Below are 17,514 nucleotides of genomic sequence, written 5' to 3'. Positions count from 1 at the left end.
CTAATCATGCACATGGTCTCATTAGGTGTTTAAGTATTTCCTTTTGGACAGGAATCTGGGAGACAGTAAGGGAGGACTACAAATGCCTTTTAGTCCTTCCCTATGAATTTCCTGTTATCATTATGGTGGTGAAGACAGGATGTGTGGTGGTGAAGACAGTGATGTGGCACTGGCCACATCATCCTTAGTGCCCTCCCTGCTCAGTGTGCGGGTTCCACCATGCATAGGATTAAATTGATGCACTAGAGAGATGTCCAGTGTTCACGCTTCAGTGTTGCACAATGAACTGACCAGGAGCTCAGTGCTCAAGGATGAATCTCTCCTTGGTAATTAAGATTTCTTACCCTTTTCTTCCTGTCTCCCCACCGTTTGCACTGAATTTCCTTTCTAACAGATATCCTTTCTAAGTGTGCATATGCATGTACGTGTGCACATATACACACATACTACTTGGAGACAAAATGATTGCTCATGTGCTGTACTTCAGACCTTTCTCAGCTGCATACAAAACAGATGGAGTGCAGACGTAACAGGTCAGCACAGAAGACTGTAACTCAAGGTAGTTCCTACATGAAGGAGATCTATAGTTTGCTGCTATCCTGTTGGATGAATCTCACCTTGTATCCCATGAACCCATGGTCATATGAACCTTGCCAAAAAATATATTCTAGATCTGGGCAGGAAGCAGCTTTTCTGAAAAAGCTCTGATCAGACTGTCCAACTGTAGGACAAAACAGGACCCATAGCAGCACTGAATTAGACCATGGAACCCATTCACTGAGAGCTCTTCAAACCTCTTTCATCTGCAGTCACAACTAAGCTGCTCTTCTGAAGCATACAAGTTTGCTCACATAGATAAGGATACTGAATTTGGTCGCTTGCTGGTAGAGGGCTTAGGCAGCTGGGGAATTATGATGTCCCAAAGTATCACCGCTGTTTCAGGAGGGCATTAGCCAGACCTCCAAGATTAGAGTCCTAGTGGTGTTCAGGGAAATTTAATTTTGCCTACTGTATGCTTGTGGCATAATGGAAAGAAAAACCTGGCTTAAACTGCATCAACCTCAGAGATCTAACTATTCCTGACTGGGAACTATTCCTGACTTGGGCCTTAAGGTAGGGAATCTATCCGTGGTCAGGTTTTGGGTTGGATTTGACAAGATCAGATATGCACTTGGTTTTACAGCTCCAAATTATATTTCCAAATGTCCAGCTCCAAATTTCAATTTAATCAAAATGGTGGTGTTATTTTTTAAGTGCTGTGAGCAAATGCTTAGCATTCCATAATGATACAGAATAAGAGTTAATATGGGGTTTAGGATTGGGATCTGCAGCATAGGAAATACCAGGAAATAACAATATAACAGGAAATAACAGGAATATTTTTTTCCTTTTTTGGGGGGTGGGGTGAGATCTAGCACTCTAAGGAGCAATCTGATGTACAAAACAGATATACCTGAAGTTCTGGCAGTTTCCCTTATGCTTAGCCAGACAGGCCTTTGTATCCGTGTCACTTCGGTGTCACACAGTGTCGCTGTTTGGTGCAGACGTATTGGTCTGCAGGGGGAGCCAGGTCTCCAGCGTCCTCCGTGTTAAAATGTGTGTATAAATTCACTGTTCAAACACTTGTTGTCTATGCTGTGCAAAGAGTAAACTGCTGTATTTTGGGCAGGGGAAAAATAAATCTCCACTTGCAACCAAAAGAAGAGCAATCTTCTACTACATTATGCTTGTATGGAAATACAAAAAAAAGTACTAGTTTCTGTTAAAGATTTTTCACAAGCCTACTTTTTGAGAGATTTAAATAAAAATAAATAGTTAGTAAGGACATTAGAACTAGCACAAGACTTTATGGGTTATAAGTCTGTATAAAAGAAATTTAATGTCTGTTTAGTGGTGATCTTTAAAGCCACATGTCCACTTCCTAGATGACCAAATTAACTCTTTGACTTGCCCAAGGTCATATGAATTCTTGTTGTGGGAGCAATGATGGACCCAAATCTCTTGAATCCCTGTTGAGCCCTTCCCAACAGTGCTTCTGAAATAATAAAGTTTAAACTGAAATATCCATTACTGTGCTATTTCAGCACAAGAGCAAATATACAGCCTGCTTGGATGACCCTGATCTGGAATGGTCTAAACTGTCTGGGGCGCGAGCGTTTCTGAGAATGAGATTAGTGCCAGACTGGCAGTTGGATTAAATTTTTTTGAATGTGCTTAGCATATAAGAACTGCTTGTGATCCTTAGTGAATAGAGAGATAGTGAAGCTCACTGTGACATATTGACATTGATTTCCCCTGTGAGTAGCAGAGAGCTTGTGACAAACCCACCACAGGCCATTCCAACAGCTGCTCAGTTGGGGCTCGGTTTTCCTTTTTGTGTATCATTGTTAACAGGCTGGTAAAGACAGCAGATCACAGAGGGCTGGTAAGTAGTCATCTGCTTAATAGCAGTGCTGCAAAGGCATAAAATTTATTATCTAGTGAGAAATGTTTTCAAAATATCCCAAAGATACGAATTTAAAAACAATGTCCCAAATCACATGCAGGAGTCCAGATTGCTCTCAAATGCTTCTGTGTGAAGATTGTTGTTTCCTTTTTGAAACAATTAGGACCCTAACTTGTCCCCTAGATATCAAGGTCTCTGCATTCTACCTTTTCTAGAGGTTTACCTCTTTAGTCTAGTGCCATCTGTTCTTGGGCTTTACAAAATAGTTCTGAAAATAACATAAGTAAATGTCAACCAGGTGAGTTCATGTGAAAACAAGTAAGATACAGCACTACTCTACCAGTTCCTGGTAGATAGCTTTAGATAGCCTAGCTATTTAAATATTATTTTGAATAATGCGTCTAGGTTAAAAATGCACCTAAAGCTGCAAAGATAACACTAAAAAGCTTTGCAAGTCAAGTGACCTTTACTTTACAGCTCAGGAGGCAGCACAGAAGGTTTATGTACAGCTTGACCAGGTCACTTAAAATTGGTATTTTGGTAAAAGAGCTGTAGACAGTTAAACTCTGACCCTAAGGCTACTTGCCTTCCTCTTTTACTATCTCTAATTAAAAAAAATATGCAAGATGGTGTCATGTACCTGCCATCTTAACTGATGTTTTCAGTTAGCGGAGTTTAATTAATACCACCGCTATTTAAGCAAAGCTTTTGGTACTGGGTTATGAATAGGATACCTCCCAGCTCTTAGATCATACTTGCTAAATATGTTAAAAGTACTATACTTTTCTGAATTTTCTCCCATTAACTATAGGGGACTCCATTATTCATATCAGGCCCACTTTTAACTTCAGATTTTGTTTGTAGTTCAGACACTTCTCTGACCTTCACCTACCTGCTGGAAAAGAAATCTTATAAGCTGCCTTATGCTTTCAAATTAGCTTCCCTGTCCTATCTGTCATGGTCATATCAAGTCACAGGTTGCTTACTAAAACAAGGTATGCAATTGTATTTTGGGTAAAAACACAACAATTTTGTTGCTTATTAAAGTCACAGTGAGAGTGATATATAGGGTATATATGTGCTGCTCTTGTTTGAGTACGCAGCCAGCTTCTTGCTCTCTGTTGACCAGGAATAGAGCTACTATGTTGTTGTCAGTGGACAAAATAATGCCTTAGAATGTAAACTGGAGGTAGTTTAGGGAAGGATATTCTAACTTTCAGAAATTTCTATTTAAATTACATTGGTTTTACTGCAGATAGCTGGCATGACAACCAAAATTACAGAAAAATAAATGCAAAAAAAATCAAAGGGCAATAAAGAGTAGTAGTCCTCTGGTGATTTTAAAAACAGAGAGCAGGCGTAACTAAATGGTGAAGCAGGTAAAAAGATTTATTTGCCTTTATCTTCATAAGATACTGTAGAGAGGTCTACTCATACTAGCTTTAGTCCAGTGAGTACTGCCAGAGCTACCTACACACGTGCACAGTTGTTCTTGTCCCCAGGAGGCTTGTGCAGCCTATGCTGAAGTCTTTTGAATCTTTACGATTATTGCTCAATGTGATAGCTAGGGAAGGGTAATATCAATATGCCTGCCTCAGGTATGAGGCATCCTTTGAGTAATGGATATATGGATCAGCATTTGGTAATATCTAACAGGGCAGAGAACAGGCAAAGAAAGATACAAATGACACTATATTTTTGTAATTGTCTAAAAGCCTACAACTTTCTACAGAGCATGAGCAGCACAACAGTGTGCATCTTCTGTGTGTGTGTTTTCCCTAGGATATTAAAGCCATATAGAAAGTGATATTTTCCCCATATCTTATAAACGTGTCTGCTAGTATAAGACTGACAATGCTGCGGACTGTTTCTGTTATCACCATGTGTTTGAATATTTAATTCTAAAAATAGTCTTGCATCTAAGAGTACTTTTATTAGAGTGTTATTACTTCGTTGGTAAACTCCAGATCAAGTGACATTGTGTTTTTTCGCTAAATTGTCAAAACTCACTTTCAGGAAGAGAGCCCCAAAATACAGTGGCACCTGCTGCCTCATTCATGGGGTACAAACAACAACATCTGTGATATCTACTGAATATAAAATGAATAGTTTATAGTATGTATTTGAGAGTACTTCCACAGCAATTTTCACTTAAGAACATGGTCTGTCACTAATGGATTGACTACTTACAATACTTTGCATTATCAGTGCAAATTACTAAACAGATGTCGATCAACAATGCAGGAGCTCTCACAACAATGCAGCTCTGCTCTCACAGAGCACTGCGCAGTAACCGCCACTCCCTGGGCGAGTTCTGTACATGTCATAGCTCTCATAACAAGGAGGTGTTCGACTGCAATTAATAACCTGAGTTTGCAGACTCTGTCGCAAACCATTACAGTATTTTAGACACATTTAGTACTGCTGTGTTATAAGGAAAAAGTAGGTGAATGAGGCAAAAGTCACTAGTGTTGGTGGAAAATAGGCCAGCCTAGTAAGCCAATATATTGTACATTTTAATGCTGGAGCAGAAGAGAAGAAACAGATCCAGATGCTCCAAGTAATAAATAAGGCTCTCAAATATTAATTACTATAACAGTGGTCCCTAGGTTATCATCTAAAACCAGATACCCCAAAATCTAGAGGAGAAAAGAGGATTTTCTGTGAGTGCCTAGCCACAGTAATCAGCTGAACACTAATGTATTCCTTTCTTTTCAAGGTATCTACACTCCAGAACCACTCCACAATTTCTGGTGGGCTCTTCTATCTACTGGGCTTATGTTTGTGTATCATTTTAGCATCTTGCAGATTCTGGGATTGGTAAGTACCATATGTGTTAGGAAATGAGTAGTTTGCAAGTACATTCAAAATACAGACACTGTCTAGTTTTTCGAAGTGTCCAGATTCACATGGATATTTACTTTAATGCAAAGTTTTAATTGCACATCCTAATGGCCATTTGTATCTCATGTTTCATAAGTAGTGATAAAACTTCCATAAATTAGTTACGCATCTGTATAAATCTGTCTTTCAAATGCAGAACTGCAGTCAGATCTGCTTTCCTTCTGAAAGCTGGCCTGTTAATGTTGAACAAAGGATCGCCAGCAAAACACTTTCAATTACTATGGTAATTTTCAAATTACCATTTTAAGTGGTTTTACTAATTTATAAATTTGTTGTCCCTTTCCTAGGTCACAGAAGTGAATTTGAACAACATGTTATGCCCAGCCATCTCAGACCCTTTTTATGGGCCCTGGTATCGAATCTGGGCATCTGGACATCAGACTGTCATGACCATGACTCATGGGAAACTTGTAATCCTGCTGTTTTACAGTGCTCTCCCCATCTTTAAATGTAGCATGGACTTGTTTAGATTCCCCACTAAGAAAATAGACTGAAAATTCTCCTCAGGGAATAATAGATACAGAAAGCAGAGGCACTTATACTGAAGAGAAAGAGGAGGGATGAGAGGACAGTGTGTTTATACTTCTTCCCACAGTTTACTGCCTCAGAAACACCTTTGTAATCAAGTGAGTGTTTTTTCTTTTAACTGCTGTTTCTCACTGTTAATTGCCAATGGCAAAATTAGTGGCCTTATTCTGGAAATGATTCGTGTTTTGTACATTTTGTGTAGGCTACAGTGGCTAAGCCACCCTTTAAAATTAGGCCCAATATCTGTCCACATTCCAGTGCAGAGTGTCAGTGCTACCTCGTTTTTTGACTTTTTTTTTCTACTAATTATCAGTACACTTACATCCCAGGATAGGAACTAAAGCTGAATTATAATTCACCACTGGTAAGAACAGAGCATATCTTGAAGTGCATCATCCTGGCTTAACTCTTAGTGCTTGAATGTTGTTAGACAGTCGCAGTGAAAAAATGTACACTGACTCTCCCAGTAATAAGTGTGAAACAATGAGGTTCTACTGTATTTTCATTAAGCTGGTTGAAAATATTGGAGAATAACAACAATAACTTGTTACAACAGTATTAGTAACAACGAAAATTGCTGTAAACAAAAACTGTATTTTAAGTGACTACTTTATTTCTAAGCTGCTGTGGATTAATATTTGACTAGGTCCCATTGTATCTTAAAGTTTTGGAAATGTTTTTATTTGAGTGACTGGAAAAAATGCCAAGTTGAAACTATTTCAAAAAGCTGTGGAACATCTAGGCTAAAATAGATATTTCATCTACTATTCTGACCTGCCTTTGAACAAAATGGTTATTGACATTTAGCTTATATGGAGAGAGAGTCGAGATACAAAACCCAATGTGAAGATCAGATTTGTTTTGTTGTTGGTGGTTGTTTTGTTTTGTTTTTAACTTGCCAGCTTTGGAAACATTCCTATTCTGTACTCTACACTGATCCTCAGTGAGGGAACAATATATTTTTTTCTCTCTATAGCTCTAATATGCTTTGTATACTGATTTTAAAATATAGGCATAAAAAGGAGAGCTAAACAGATCCACCTCTTTAGCTACCACTGGAGAGGTGGTTTCAGTTTGCTACTATGACTGCATTTACACTGAGAGAGAAACTTCTTTTTGATGCATGTTTTGGAGTAGAATGGGATGCAGGTAGGCAGCATTATAAATACTACGCGTACCTCTTCACATTTTTCAAGTCTAGAGGGCGAAATTTTGGGGCAGAAAGAGGGGAAATCGTGACCTGTATATATTCAGCTGGTTAGTTCTAAGTCCATTATTTGGACAGACTGTATTTCAGGGCTGCAGAAATTTTGTTGTACAGAACTCTGTTGCAATTTATAGATTCATTTCATGGTATTGTTGTAGTTGTGACTTGTAATATAAATCAAAACCATCATACCTCCTCCTTCAGCTCAGTCACCTGAAGCTCTATTCTGAAGTTAAGGTACAGTCATGCATACCTCAAGAAGAAAAGTAAGAATGAAAAGTAAGAATGATTTTTTTTTCTTGTTTTAAAATAGCAAAATTTTAATTGGAGAACAAATGGCTTCTCCAAATATTTTAACTCCGATTAAAAAAAAAAAAAAAAAGGAAAAAGCCCAAAATGTGAATCAGAAGTGCTTCACCCCATGTTCTGACTTGCAACTGCCGCGCTGCAGAATACATGCACATATGCATGCAATATATGCATGTGCTCTTCCCTCCCTCCAGTTATGGTCAAGTTTATCTTGTTTTATTATTTACTTTTGAAATTGGCAAAATGCCTTGCATTGAATTAAATCTTGGTTAAAAAGAATGTTTGAAAGAGTTTTAGAAGGAATTTTTCAACATGAGCATTTTTAAAAATATATATTAATTACTATTTTGAAGCATTTTTCCAGTTTCCTTATCTACTCTAAAAAATATTATAGCTACTGGGAAAATGCGAGTTACAAAACAGAAAAGTCCCCTCCCTTTCCCTTCTTCCTTTCTTTCTCTTCTTCTCTTTCTCTCACTGTCTGGCATAAAGCTCAGGAACAGGAATGACGCTTTTTAAATATACTTGACCCTCGGGAAATCCCTAGGAGAATCTGGATAGAGAAGGTGCTGGTGTAATTCCACAGAACCTGGCTCTGAGAGCAGATCCACCAGATGTGGTTGCTCCCACGCTCTCTCTCCACATCACAGGTGTGGCTCTGTGCCGGCGCTTAGGCCCCTCTCTGTTAGGCTAGTCCAGTTGTTTGGGGCCAGTTTCACAAGGTGGGATGAGCCGGTAAAACAGCTCCCCATTACCAAAAGGAAACACATGCTTCCCTTCCCCAGCTTACTTTAGGCTGGGGCTGCAGCCTTTTGAACTCTGCCATGCCATTTCTATTGTTAGAATGACTGAATGAATGTGGTAATTCAGCAAAGAAAAAAAAAGTGATGATTTAAAATGACTTCTACAGTCATAAAGATGTTACGAGTGTCAGAGCTGCTGTAAAACAGCACTCTGGGAGCAGGAGGGAGGGAAGGCAGCAGAGCCTTCCTCTCTCTTTGACAGTAAAAACAGGGACTGCCTCGCTGCCTTGCTTGTGAAGAGTTGCTGTCTACTGCCAGGAGAAAAACTCATCTGCAGTGCTGATGGCTAGACTGTACAAAGAAGTTTTTCTTGAAGTAATCAGGTCTGTGAACAACGCCCTTTATTTTCTTACTTTTTTGTTTTGTTTTAAGCATAGTAAACATACGAACTAGGATGAATTGATTACCGTCAGTGAAAGGCAGCCTAAATTTACATTCACTGTCCAAGCACCTCCATACACACAGCATTAATAACTACAATAAAATTGTTTACTGATGGGTTTGTTAATGCAAACTGGGTAAGCCACACTCCAAAGCACAAAAGGGAGCTAACGAAACTTCTGCACCCACCATAATGTCTGGCAATAGTCTAGGGACTTTAAAATTACAGTGCCGAGGCTTCAGCTATCCGGGACACACTGAGTGCTACTTTTTGAGGATTCAGACAGTGCGCGCAGTGTTTTAGCTATATCTGTTTGTTCAGTGTTCTTCTACTTAAACACCAAAGAAGAAATTCTGTTTTGTTCCCTTTGCTGGCAAATCAAAGCTCTTGGTCATACTTACATAAATCAATGAAAGACCACAGTCTGTGAGCACCCACCGAGGCTTGGTTCTGGTTCGGCTTCTAGGGCTTGACAAACATTGCTCCCTAGTGCAAGCAGAGCTCCCTAGTGCTTACACAGGTGCTGCCTCGCTGAAGCTGGGAGAGAGGAAGAGTCAGTTCATTTGCACACCTTAAGATGATAGTACCTCAACACAGAAGTTCTGTCCCTCTGTCCCTGGCCTCAGTCGGGATTTTGATATTTCTGTATATTGAATAATGTTTTGTAAAATCTAATTATGCGTTCCTTTCAGAAACCGATATTTGCAACTATTTAAATACTGTACTTCTATGTTCTAAGTCTTGTGTGTAAACTGCAGGCATTGGTTTCCTATACATTTATAGATAAGGGAAAATATAGATGTGCTGTTTTTCTTGGTGTTGCAATTGTTTCCCTAGAGGCAGACTTTTATGAATTCAATTAGTTTTAGGAGTTAATGCTCTGAAAAGGCCAAAAATCAGGAAGAGGGCATATATCAGCCCTTCTCTTGGTATGTGGAAGGTTTCAGCAGGCAGACAGAGATCAACCTTGATGTTTTTATATTTACAGTGATAGGATGCATAACACATCTGTTGAGTTCTGTGATCTTGTACTCAGTGATATTGCTGTACATTTGTCTTGCAGCTTTTAATGTAACCTAATTGAAGCCAAGGTGGTTTGAAAATTGATTTTATTTTTCTCCAGAGTCAATTTTGTACTTTTTTAAGATTTCCATATTTACTGAGTCATCCTCTCGCTGCTGCAGAGGACGCAGCAGGCAGAACAGCGGCCGTTGCCACCGCACTCGCTGCCCACCCTGCGCCAGGGCGCTGGGGCTGCTCCCGCACTGGCTGCCGCTCGAAGCTCCCTGTGGAAACGGGCAGCTCTGCGGGCCCAGCGCTCTCCTTCAGGCACCACATTATCCAGGCACAAAATGGAAGGGCAGGGACAAGGACTGAGGTGGGGAGGCTGAACTGCCACATAAGCTGTTAGTTCTGAATAATTTGTGAAAGTGTTCTATATTTTGTAAACTTTTTAATGTGTTAAAACTTGTTAATGAGGTAACATTTGCAAATAAGGGGTAATTTGTGTATTTGTTTTTGTATTTTTGTCTGGTCCAGTGTTCTTTTTGTTGTTGCATCCTAAGTCCAGCTCCCTGGGCCAACAGTTGTTTAATCTTTATATTAAAACAAATAAATGCATTTTAAGGAATACTGCACAGGCACTGTGTATCTTGCTTACGACTTCTTAAAACTAGTAAAGAAAACTGAACTTGACTTCCCACTTGAATTTGTAAGCTAGTAGATTCCTAAGAGGCCTTGAATATTTGACAACTAATCATCAATCAGATAAGAGCATAGATTCTACTCCTAGGCTGTCCATAATGCCAGGCCTGGTCTACGCTGCATGTAGCCATTCCTGTAAGTGAGAAAAATGATTATCAGGATAGTGTTAAGCAGCATTAGAACTTATATCTCATATCTGGCAATTGTTACAAGAGAAACCTGAGTCTACTTTCCCGACAGATCCTCTAATCCTTGCTCAAATATTTCCATATCTTAAAGATAAAAAGCCCAGGGAAGAGTACATTCTCTCTGTATTCTGCATTCCATTTGATTCTGTTTGAAATCTGAAAATAAGAGGTAATTTGTGTGCTACTTCTTGTACTTGCCGCAGCTTTGGTAGAGAATGTTATATAGTTCCTGTCCTGTGTCACTTCAGTGACAACAGAATATGTTGTCATATACATTTGTTGTCAAATACAACAGAACATGTACTTACACTTTCAGCCTAAACCTTTATCTAGCAATCACTCTGAGGTACTGAAGAAGCCTCTCTATTGCTATTCACAAATGTTTCTGGCATTTAAGTATACTGCAACAGTGTTGTTGTGTTGCACTGTTCTTCTTAGACCAGCAAACAGGTAGCTGTATAAGCTTCTTGACAAATACCATTCCTGGAAAGAGAAAATATTGAATATCTCGCATGTGAATATTAAAAATATTGAATATGACTATGGAGTATAAATGATGCCTTTCTGACTGGAGTTTATTATATGTGCATTGTCAAAGGCTTTCAGCAATCTGGAATCAGAATCAATTCCCCAGCTTCATTTCTCTGTAACAACATAAAGACTGATACAACAGCTGGAGCAGAAGTCTACTATGAAATGCCTTATGGAAACCTGAGGACCACTAAGGGATTTCTTTATCCACTTGTTGCTGCTAGTTATTCTCTAAATCTCTCTACAACTCTAATACTTAAAGCAGCCTTCCACTGTTTAATACCAACACAGGTAAGATGCCACCAGCAGGAAATATTTTGTAGGAAATGTCACTAAATCTATGTCACAGTGGACTGCAAGTTTGAGATGGACGTTACCAAGTTCAGACTAAAATCTGTAACATGCTAAGATCACAATTTATTTACTTAAGTAGCTATTTCCTTCAGAGTTAATTTTTATCTTCTGTGTAGAAGCTTCAAGCGAGTAATGCCTGTATCAATCCTCAACATTGAAAGAGTACATAGATATTTAGTTAGCATTTTTAATAAAACCTTGATATTCTTTAAAAATACACTTTCTACTACAAGAATAATATGAACAAAGTATACTGATTTATTTACTCAAAGATACTATTGGATATAAATTTTGCTTTAACTTAATATTTATCCTGTTGAATAATGTTCCTATTGTATTGCATGGAAGTGTAGCAGTCACACTCGTGTAACTGGTTCTGCAATTAAGCTGTATTTTTAAAAAGTTAAAACCACTTCCAACTCTCAGAGAGTCAGAGGACTAACACTGGTCATAATTCAGTGTTTAAAGTTAGACATAGAAAGTACAAAACTGGACCTGAAAAGCTGGAGTGTTCAGTGACTCACTTCTGAATTAGACTGCAAGCTGCACCTGTCCAATTTGTTCCTACAGTAGGCAAAATGAGAAGACTGAGTTAATCATAGGGAAATATTCCTAACATCATTAGCATCTGAAATTATTATTAGTTTCAGATGTCAAAACCAAACCACTTACCAAGCCACACAATTAAGGACAGAAACATAAAAAGAAATGGTGATTCTTTTTCCTTATTTTATTGGATAAATGATTTAAAAGGTAATAACAATAGTGTTAAAACTACTACAATATCTTTCCACAGCCATATCTCACAGACCCACAGATAACCTTCTATTTTTTTTTTCCTCATTTTTATCTTTTTAAGCCATACTTATATTAAAATGCCCATTTCAACAGTTTCTTCACACTAATAGCAATTAAATGTGGAAGGAAGGAGGATCTAGTTATAAAGGAAGGGGTTTCAGGTAATCTGTGATATTATCATAATCAAGTTACTAAGGAAGGAAGGGAGAGAGGCCCAACAAGCTACTCCAGGTAGCTGTAAGCCTGTTGTGTCACCATTGCATTACAGATAACTCCAGATGCTGGTGAACAATTCAAAGTAATTTTTTTGTAACATAGAAAACACTAAAATAACTTAGAAACTAGATCCAAATATTTTGAAAAGAATCAACTTTGATATACAAAAACAGTCATAAGTTGTTACAAAAGTTTCAAACAAAAGTTTGTTTTCTCAGTGCGTTTATGTACCAGCAAAATTACTGGGTCCAGAGCAAAGAAAGAGGTTTTTATTCTTTATTTATTTAACAGTAATAAAAAACGAGGAAAACATATCTTTGTATATAAAGAATCATTGCTGGTCTTAAGAATAAATGTAACCAGAAACCCTTAAATCTGAGAGGCACACTTTGGGTTTCCTTTTTTTTTTTTTTTTTTTTTCTTCTTCTTTTTTTTTTTTCTCCAACATAAAAGGAAAGTCACCAGTTTATTTAAATGGAGTAGATACTCAGACTCCCCAAATAAACTTAATTCAATTAACATCACTAGCAAAAATCAGTTAGAAACTGTACAAAAATAAAAAAGTTAATACATTTAATCCTGCAGGGATTTTGTAAGGACTGGAAGGCAGGCTTTAGGAGCAGCATTTGGGCATGGCTGGAGGCTTCTTTGGTTCGATCTAACACACACAAGAGATGTAACCTACTCCAGACAAGAACTTTAAAAACCCGCACATCTGAAGACGAGTAAGGAGGGCCGTATACAAACGCCAGGGTGTGCCAGGGGCCTTGACTGTCTTGATTAAGCAGTAGCAGACCTGAGGTGGGAACTCGGGTGCCCTGCCCTGCCGTGGGCAGCACTGGCGTCGAGCTGGGGAAACGTCGGTGCTGCAGCAGGGCTGAGCGAGAGCTTCACAGCATCTCTAGGGGCTCGCTGTCTAGCTCGCTTTCTGAACATGGGTTTTAGGAAACTTAAGCAAAAGAATTAAAAGCAAACTCTTTTAATGGAGTAAGGCAAACTGATTAGTGCTCATTGGAAGCTAGCGTTCCAACTTAAAAACAGTGACGAAACAGGCTACCTGGTTGTACCTTAACTTCTTATAAAGTACTCCAAATAATAAAAAAATCTAAATGCAGCAATATATCAGAAAGGGCAATAAACATAATTATGGGGGAAATGACATTTATGAAAGTGTTTCTTGATCAGCTTTAAGCAAGCAAACCTATTCTGTCCCAGCGCATGTCACAATGAACTGCACATTTTGTACAAAGAAACCCACAATTACACAGAAACAATCTGCAGCATTCTCAGCACTTGCATGCCGAGGAGGTAGGTGCCCTAGAAACACTGTAGATAGACTGATTATTCTAAGCATTTTTATAAAATATAGCATACAAGTCTGATTGACCATAGACTTTGTAACAGTTTTTTTAATTAGTGATACAAAACTCTGGTCCAGAAGGGTCTGACATTAACCCATTTTAAAAGCACACCTTTACTGTTTGTATAACACCCTTTGCACTATATTTTTAAGCAACAGCTACTGAGAGATAGACAAAAATGTGTTGTGCATTATGCTGTATACAAAAAGGAGACAAAACTATCCTTTTCCCCCCCAAGCCATGGTGGGAAGTATTGCTGACCTTGTCCTTAAAAACCTGCAGGATTGTTTATTCATCAGTATATCATTATTACACTGGTAAGAAATTCTGTATAACATCTGCATATATCGAAGATCTTTAAAAAAAATCTGATATGATTTTAGATCCGCATGACCAGTCACGTGACCTGCTTGAGGTTGATTAGCACCTTTCAATACATATATATTTTTATATATAATAGATCTTTTTAAAAAACTTCTAACAATGAGCTCCTGCAGAAGCATGAGCATGCTGTAACGAGATGACAGATAAAGATGGGACTGGATGACTTTTTTTGCAGCAGACAATATGATTCAGTTTGTGCTCAGTTTCCCTATAAGGGCAAGGAAAAAAAAAAAAAAAACCCAAACCAAAACACCTCTGTCAGGTAGACATTTGTCCAGATTTCCCACTTGAAGACTAACCCATTTTAAAATGTTCCCCAAGTAGAAACACAACAATATCATCCAAAATAGCCTCTATATAAACATCTATTAATTTTTGCAGCGTCTGCCTGGCACCCTCTTGGCTCCTGAATTTTCAGGCCCTCTGTTTACTTATAGATTAAGGCATCACAACTGAAAATGTTAGTATTTGGACATCAAATGCTGTGGATGAAGGAATACTAAAGACCTTCTGTAAGAACCTCCATAAATATTAAGTAGCAAAGCTAACCTCACATAAGGGATGAGCATAATTTATCCAAATATTTTTGAATTTTTTGAAAGATTGTACAATTAGTCTGATATTTGTTACATCTTAATTTGTCTATTTCGATTATATATATTTTTTCAAACATTTTTATGAAGTAACTTATCTCTGCTTACTGCAGTTTACTCACCCATATTAGGAAGGTCTTTTCTATAACAGAAGGGATGTGTTGATCCCTGGCACATGCACTGAACAACAGGTATCAGTGGGAGTTCTGCAGGCACATGAGCAAGGAGCTAACTCCGAGCATGTACTGGGCTTGCAATGATACCACACATACCTCTTACTAAATCCTATTTTTACAGCTGTAAAAAGTTCCAATCAGTTTTCTTTCTTCTAACTTATGGAGAGGTATCAGAAATATCACACAGTACTTAGAGCTCTCAAGTACTATTCCTGCAATAGATGAAAACATGTAAATTATGGCATATGTCCTGTGCTCTTTCATAACACAAACACATACTAAAAAAAAGTTTACTTTTATTTAACTATGCTTTGATATAACTCAGTAAGTCCAAAAGAAAAAGAACAAAAAGAGGGAGGGAGGGCTTCTAAAATAGGTTTGCTGAAAACAAACAAACCAAAAATCGCTTAAAAAAAGAAAAACATGAAAAAAAAAAAAAAACTAAGAAACCTGATGCCAGATCAGCAGAGAACTCAATATAGTTTGCTAGAATATCTGGCGCATTTGCTATATTTATTTCTATGAATTTTATATATAAGTATATAGTTATGTCATAGTCAAAAGGCACTAAAATCTAAATCCATTTTCTTCCTAATATGACATCTGCTACTCACCAACCTGTTTTTAAAACCCAAAGTGACTCCTAATTTAAGATTCTCAGAAAGGCATCGACTCATTACTGCTGCATTACTATGCCTAGTCCTGCCAGGGCTGAAGAGCCCTCGCTTCCCAGAGTGGGATGGGAGATCTAGTAGCCTAATGGGTTATGCCACGACTGAAAATGCTTCCATGTTATCATTACCTCTCATTGTAGACATAACAGCTTCTCTTCATCCCAAATAAAGCTTTTTGTATGTCACCCTGCAAATTTTGGCTCTGTGTGCTGAGCCTGAAGATCATGTATCTAGCTACATGAAACCTTTACTGCAGGAGTGAGACAGTGCACACTGACATTATTAACAAGGTTATGAGGATGCAATTCATTGTCTAGTTTAATACCTGAATCTGATATGTTTCATTCCCTGCTACAGCTATTAATGTAAAAGCCATAAATGCCTTTTTCTCTGAACAAAGAATGCCTAACTGCAACCCTTAAACTCTTTCCTTCCATCCACAGTCACAGAAAGTCTTGATTGATAATTCAATGTTAATAAAGTAGAAATTTAAAATTCCATAAAAATCCCAAGGGCTATATGCTGCAAAAAAATCTGCAGTGACTCAGTAAACAAAAAATAACAACAAAAAGGTATGGGATCTTTGTAATAATGCAGTTTTCCCACCCGTTGCCACAATGAGCTTAACCAACTAAGGAGAAGCCTCAACATGGCAACGGAAACTATCATCATAAAATGGTACAGTAATAGAGATAGCTAGACCAAGAAGGGGCAGGGTCTCCTGGGAAGAGGTCTGCAGAGAGGTCCAGTGACTGGTCATGCGGCTCAGTGTCAGGAATAATGGTTGTACGGTGGAAGGGGGTGCCCAATGCCATTTTGGAAGTGATGATGCTGACGATGGGCAAGGTACTCTGTGTAGCTCATGGTCATCTTCTCACTACGGTACCTAGAAAGGAGCAAAGCAGCAAATTCAAGAAGTTTTACCAGGAAGCTGTGAGTAATATTAGAAATACTGCACCAGTTGTGTGTGTAACAATGACAACAGCTTGGTACCTCTCATGTTAGGGATAAGACTAACCTCAGTTGCATAAAGGCAGAAAATAGATCACCACTGATTTTCAAGGTAGTTATTCTTAAAAAAATTACCTAAGTCACAGCCTAACTTATTATATAAAGATGTTTTAAAATACAGAACTGTTACAAATTAAACTGTTACCTATAACATTACTTGAGGTAGAAAGAACATAAACTGCTGGTGACTTGTTGAGAATGTCCCATAACCTCAGCCAGCTCTCTATGCCAGGCCTAGGAGAAAAAAAGCCTGGAAAACATACCACAAATCTCTGGACTTTTAAAATACGTATTAATTGTCTGCCAAATTCTACTTTTCTAATAATTGCAGCTCTATCAAGTGGACTTGCATCCTTTTTTTGACTATATACAACTAAAGGAGAATCCTGCTCCCAACAGCTAACATTTGGGTTAAACTTAGCATCAGGGCTGTTCAACAGCATGGAAAATATTGCGACACCTACACTCACCTGCAAAGTTGTAAATCACGTATCTATACAAAACGATGCTATTCTGCATTTCCACAACTCCCACCTAGAAAGAACACTGCACCTCCTGTTTGTCAGATCTCTTTTCTGGAGTCCTTCTCGTTGCCTCCTCCCCTTTTCAGGGCTGGGAAGCTACAACAGATGCCTCTGCTGCTCGCACATAACCCAGCACCAAAGCTATGTTAAGGTACAGCAATTGTAGCAGCTCAGGTGGCAAACACAGCTGCTTCTGTAGCCTCTGCTGGGGAAAACATCTTGGTCAGCAGAACAGAACAAAACACCTTGCAGAGATGCAGCTTTTTGCTTTGGTGCCTGTTTCACAGCACCAGGGAGCCCTCGTTCACCCAATACAACACTGCTTGTGGCTCTGACCGAGTTTAGCTTTAGCTCTTATGGAACTGATGTGACTGGAACAGGGCACTCACTGCACTTGATGCATAAGCTGGTCTCTGAATGA

General features: G+C 38.4%; 2 protein-coding genes across 3 annotated transcripts in view; one reads left to right on the top strand and one right to left on the bottom strand.

The window, feature by feature from the left end:
• The window catches only part of TMEM164 (transmembrane protein 164), a 28,878-nt gene extending 21,514 nt beyond the window's left edge, over positions 1 to 7,364 (top strand). Inside the window, exons 5-6 of the mRNA XM_088527546.1 lie at positions 5,166 to 5,266; positions 5,638 to 7,364. Of these exons, the coding sequence (XP_088383672.1) occupies positions 5,166 to 5,266; positions 5,638 to 5,844 (308 nt within the window). The 3' untranslated portion in view covers positions 5,845 to 7,364. The remainder of the gene's footprint in view (positions 1 to 5,165; positions 5,267 to 5,637) is intronic.
• A 7,976-nt stretch (positions 7,365 to 15,340) lies between these two features.
• The window catches only part of AMMECR1 (AMMECR nuclear protein 1), an 88,898-nt gene continuing 86,724 nt past the window's right edge, over positions 15,341 to 17,514 (bottom strand). For both annotated transcript variants that reach the window (XM_088527581.1, XM_088527580.1), the window contains one exon: positions 15,341 to 16,444. In XM_088527581.1, the coding sequence (XP_088383707.1) occupies positions 16,330 to 16,444 (115 nt within the window). In that variant the 3' untranslated portion in view covers positions 15,341 to 16,329. The remainder of the gene's footprint in view (positions 16,445 to 17,514) is intronic.

This window comes from Tinamus guttatus, unplaced genomic scaffold (assembly GCF_059628265.1).
Source record: "Tinamus guttatus ecotype Peru unplaced genomic scaffold, ASM5962826v1 Tinamus_guttatus_pri_ptg000287l, whole genome shotgun sequence".
Lineage (NCBI taxonomy): Eukaryota > Metazoa > Chordata > Aves > Tinamiformes > Tinamidae > Tinamus > Tinamus guttatus.
The sequence above is the reverse complement of the archived record's forward strand: the minus strand, read 5'-3'. Positions and strand labels throughout refer to the sequence as shown.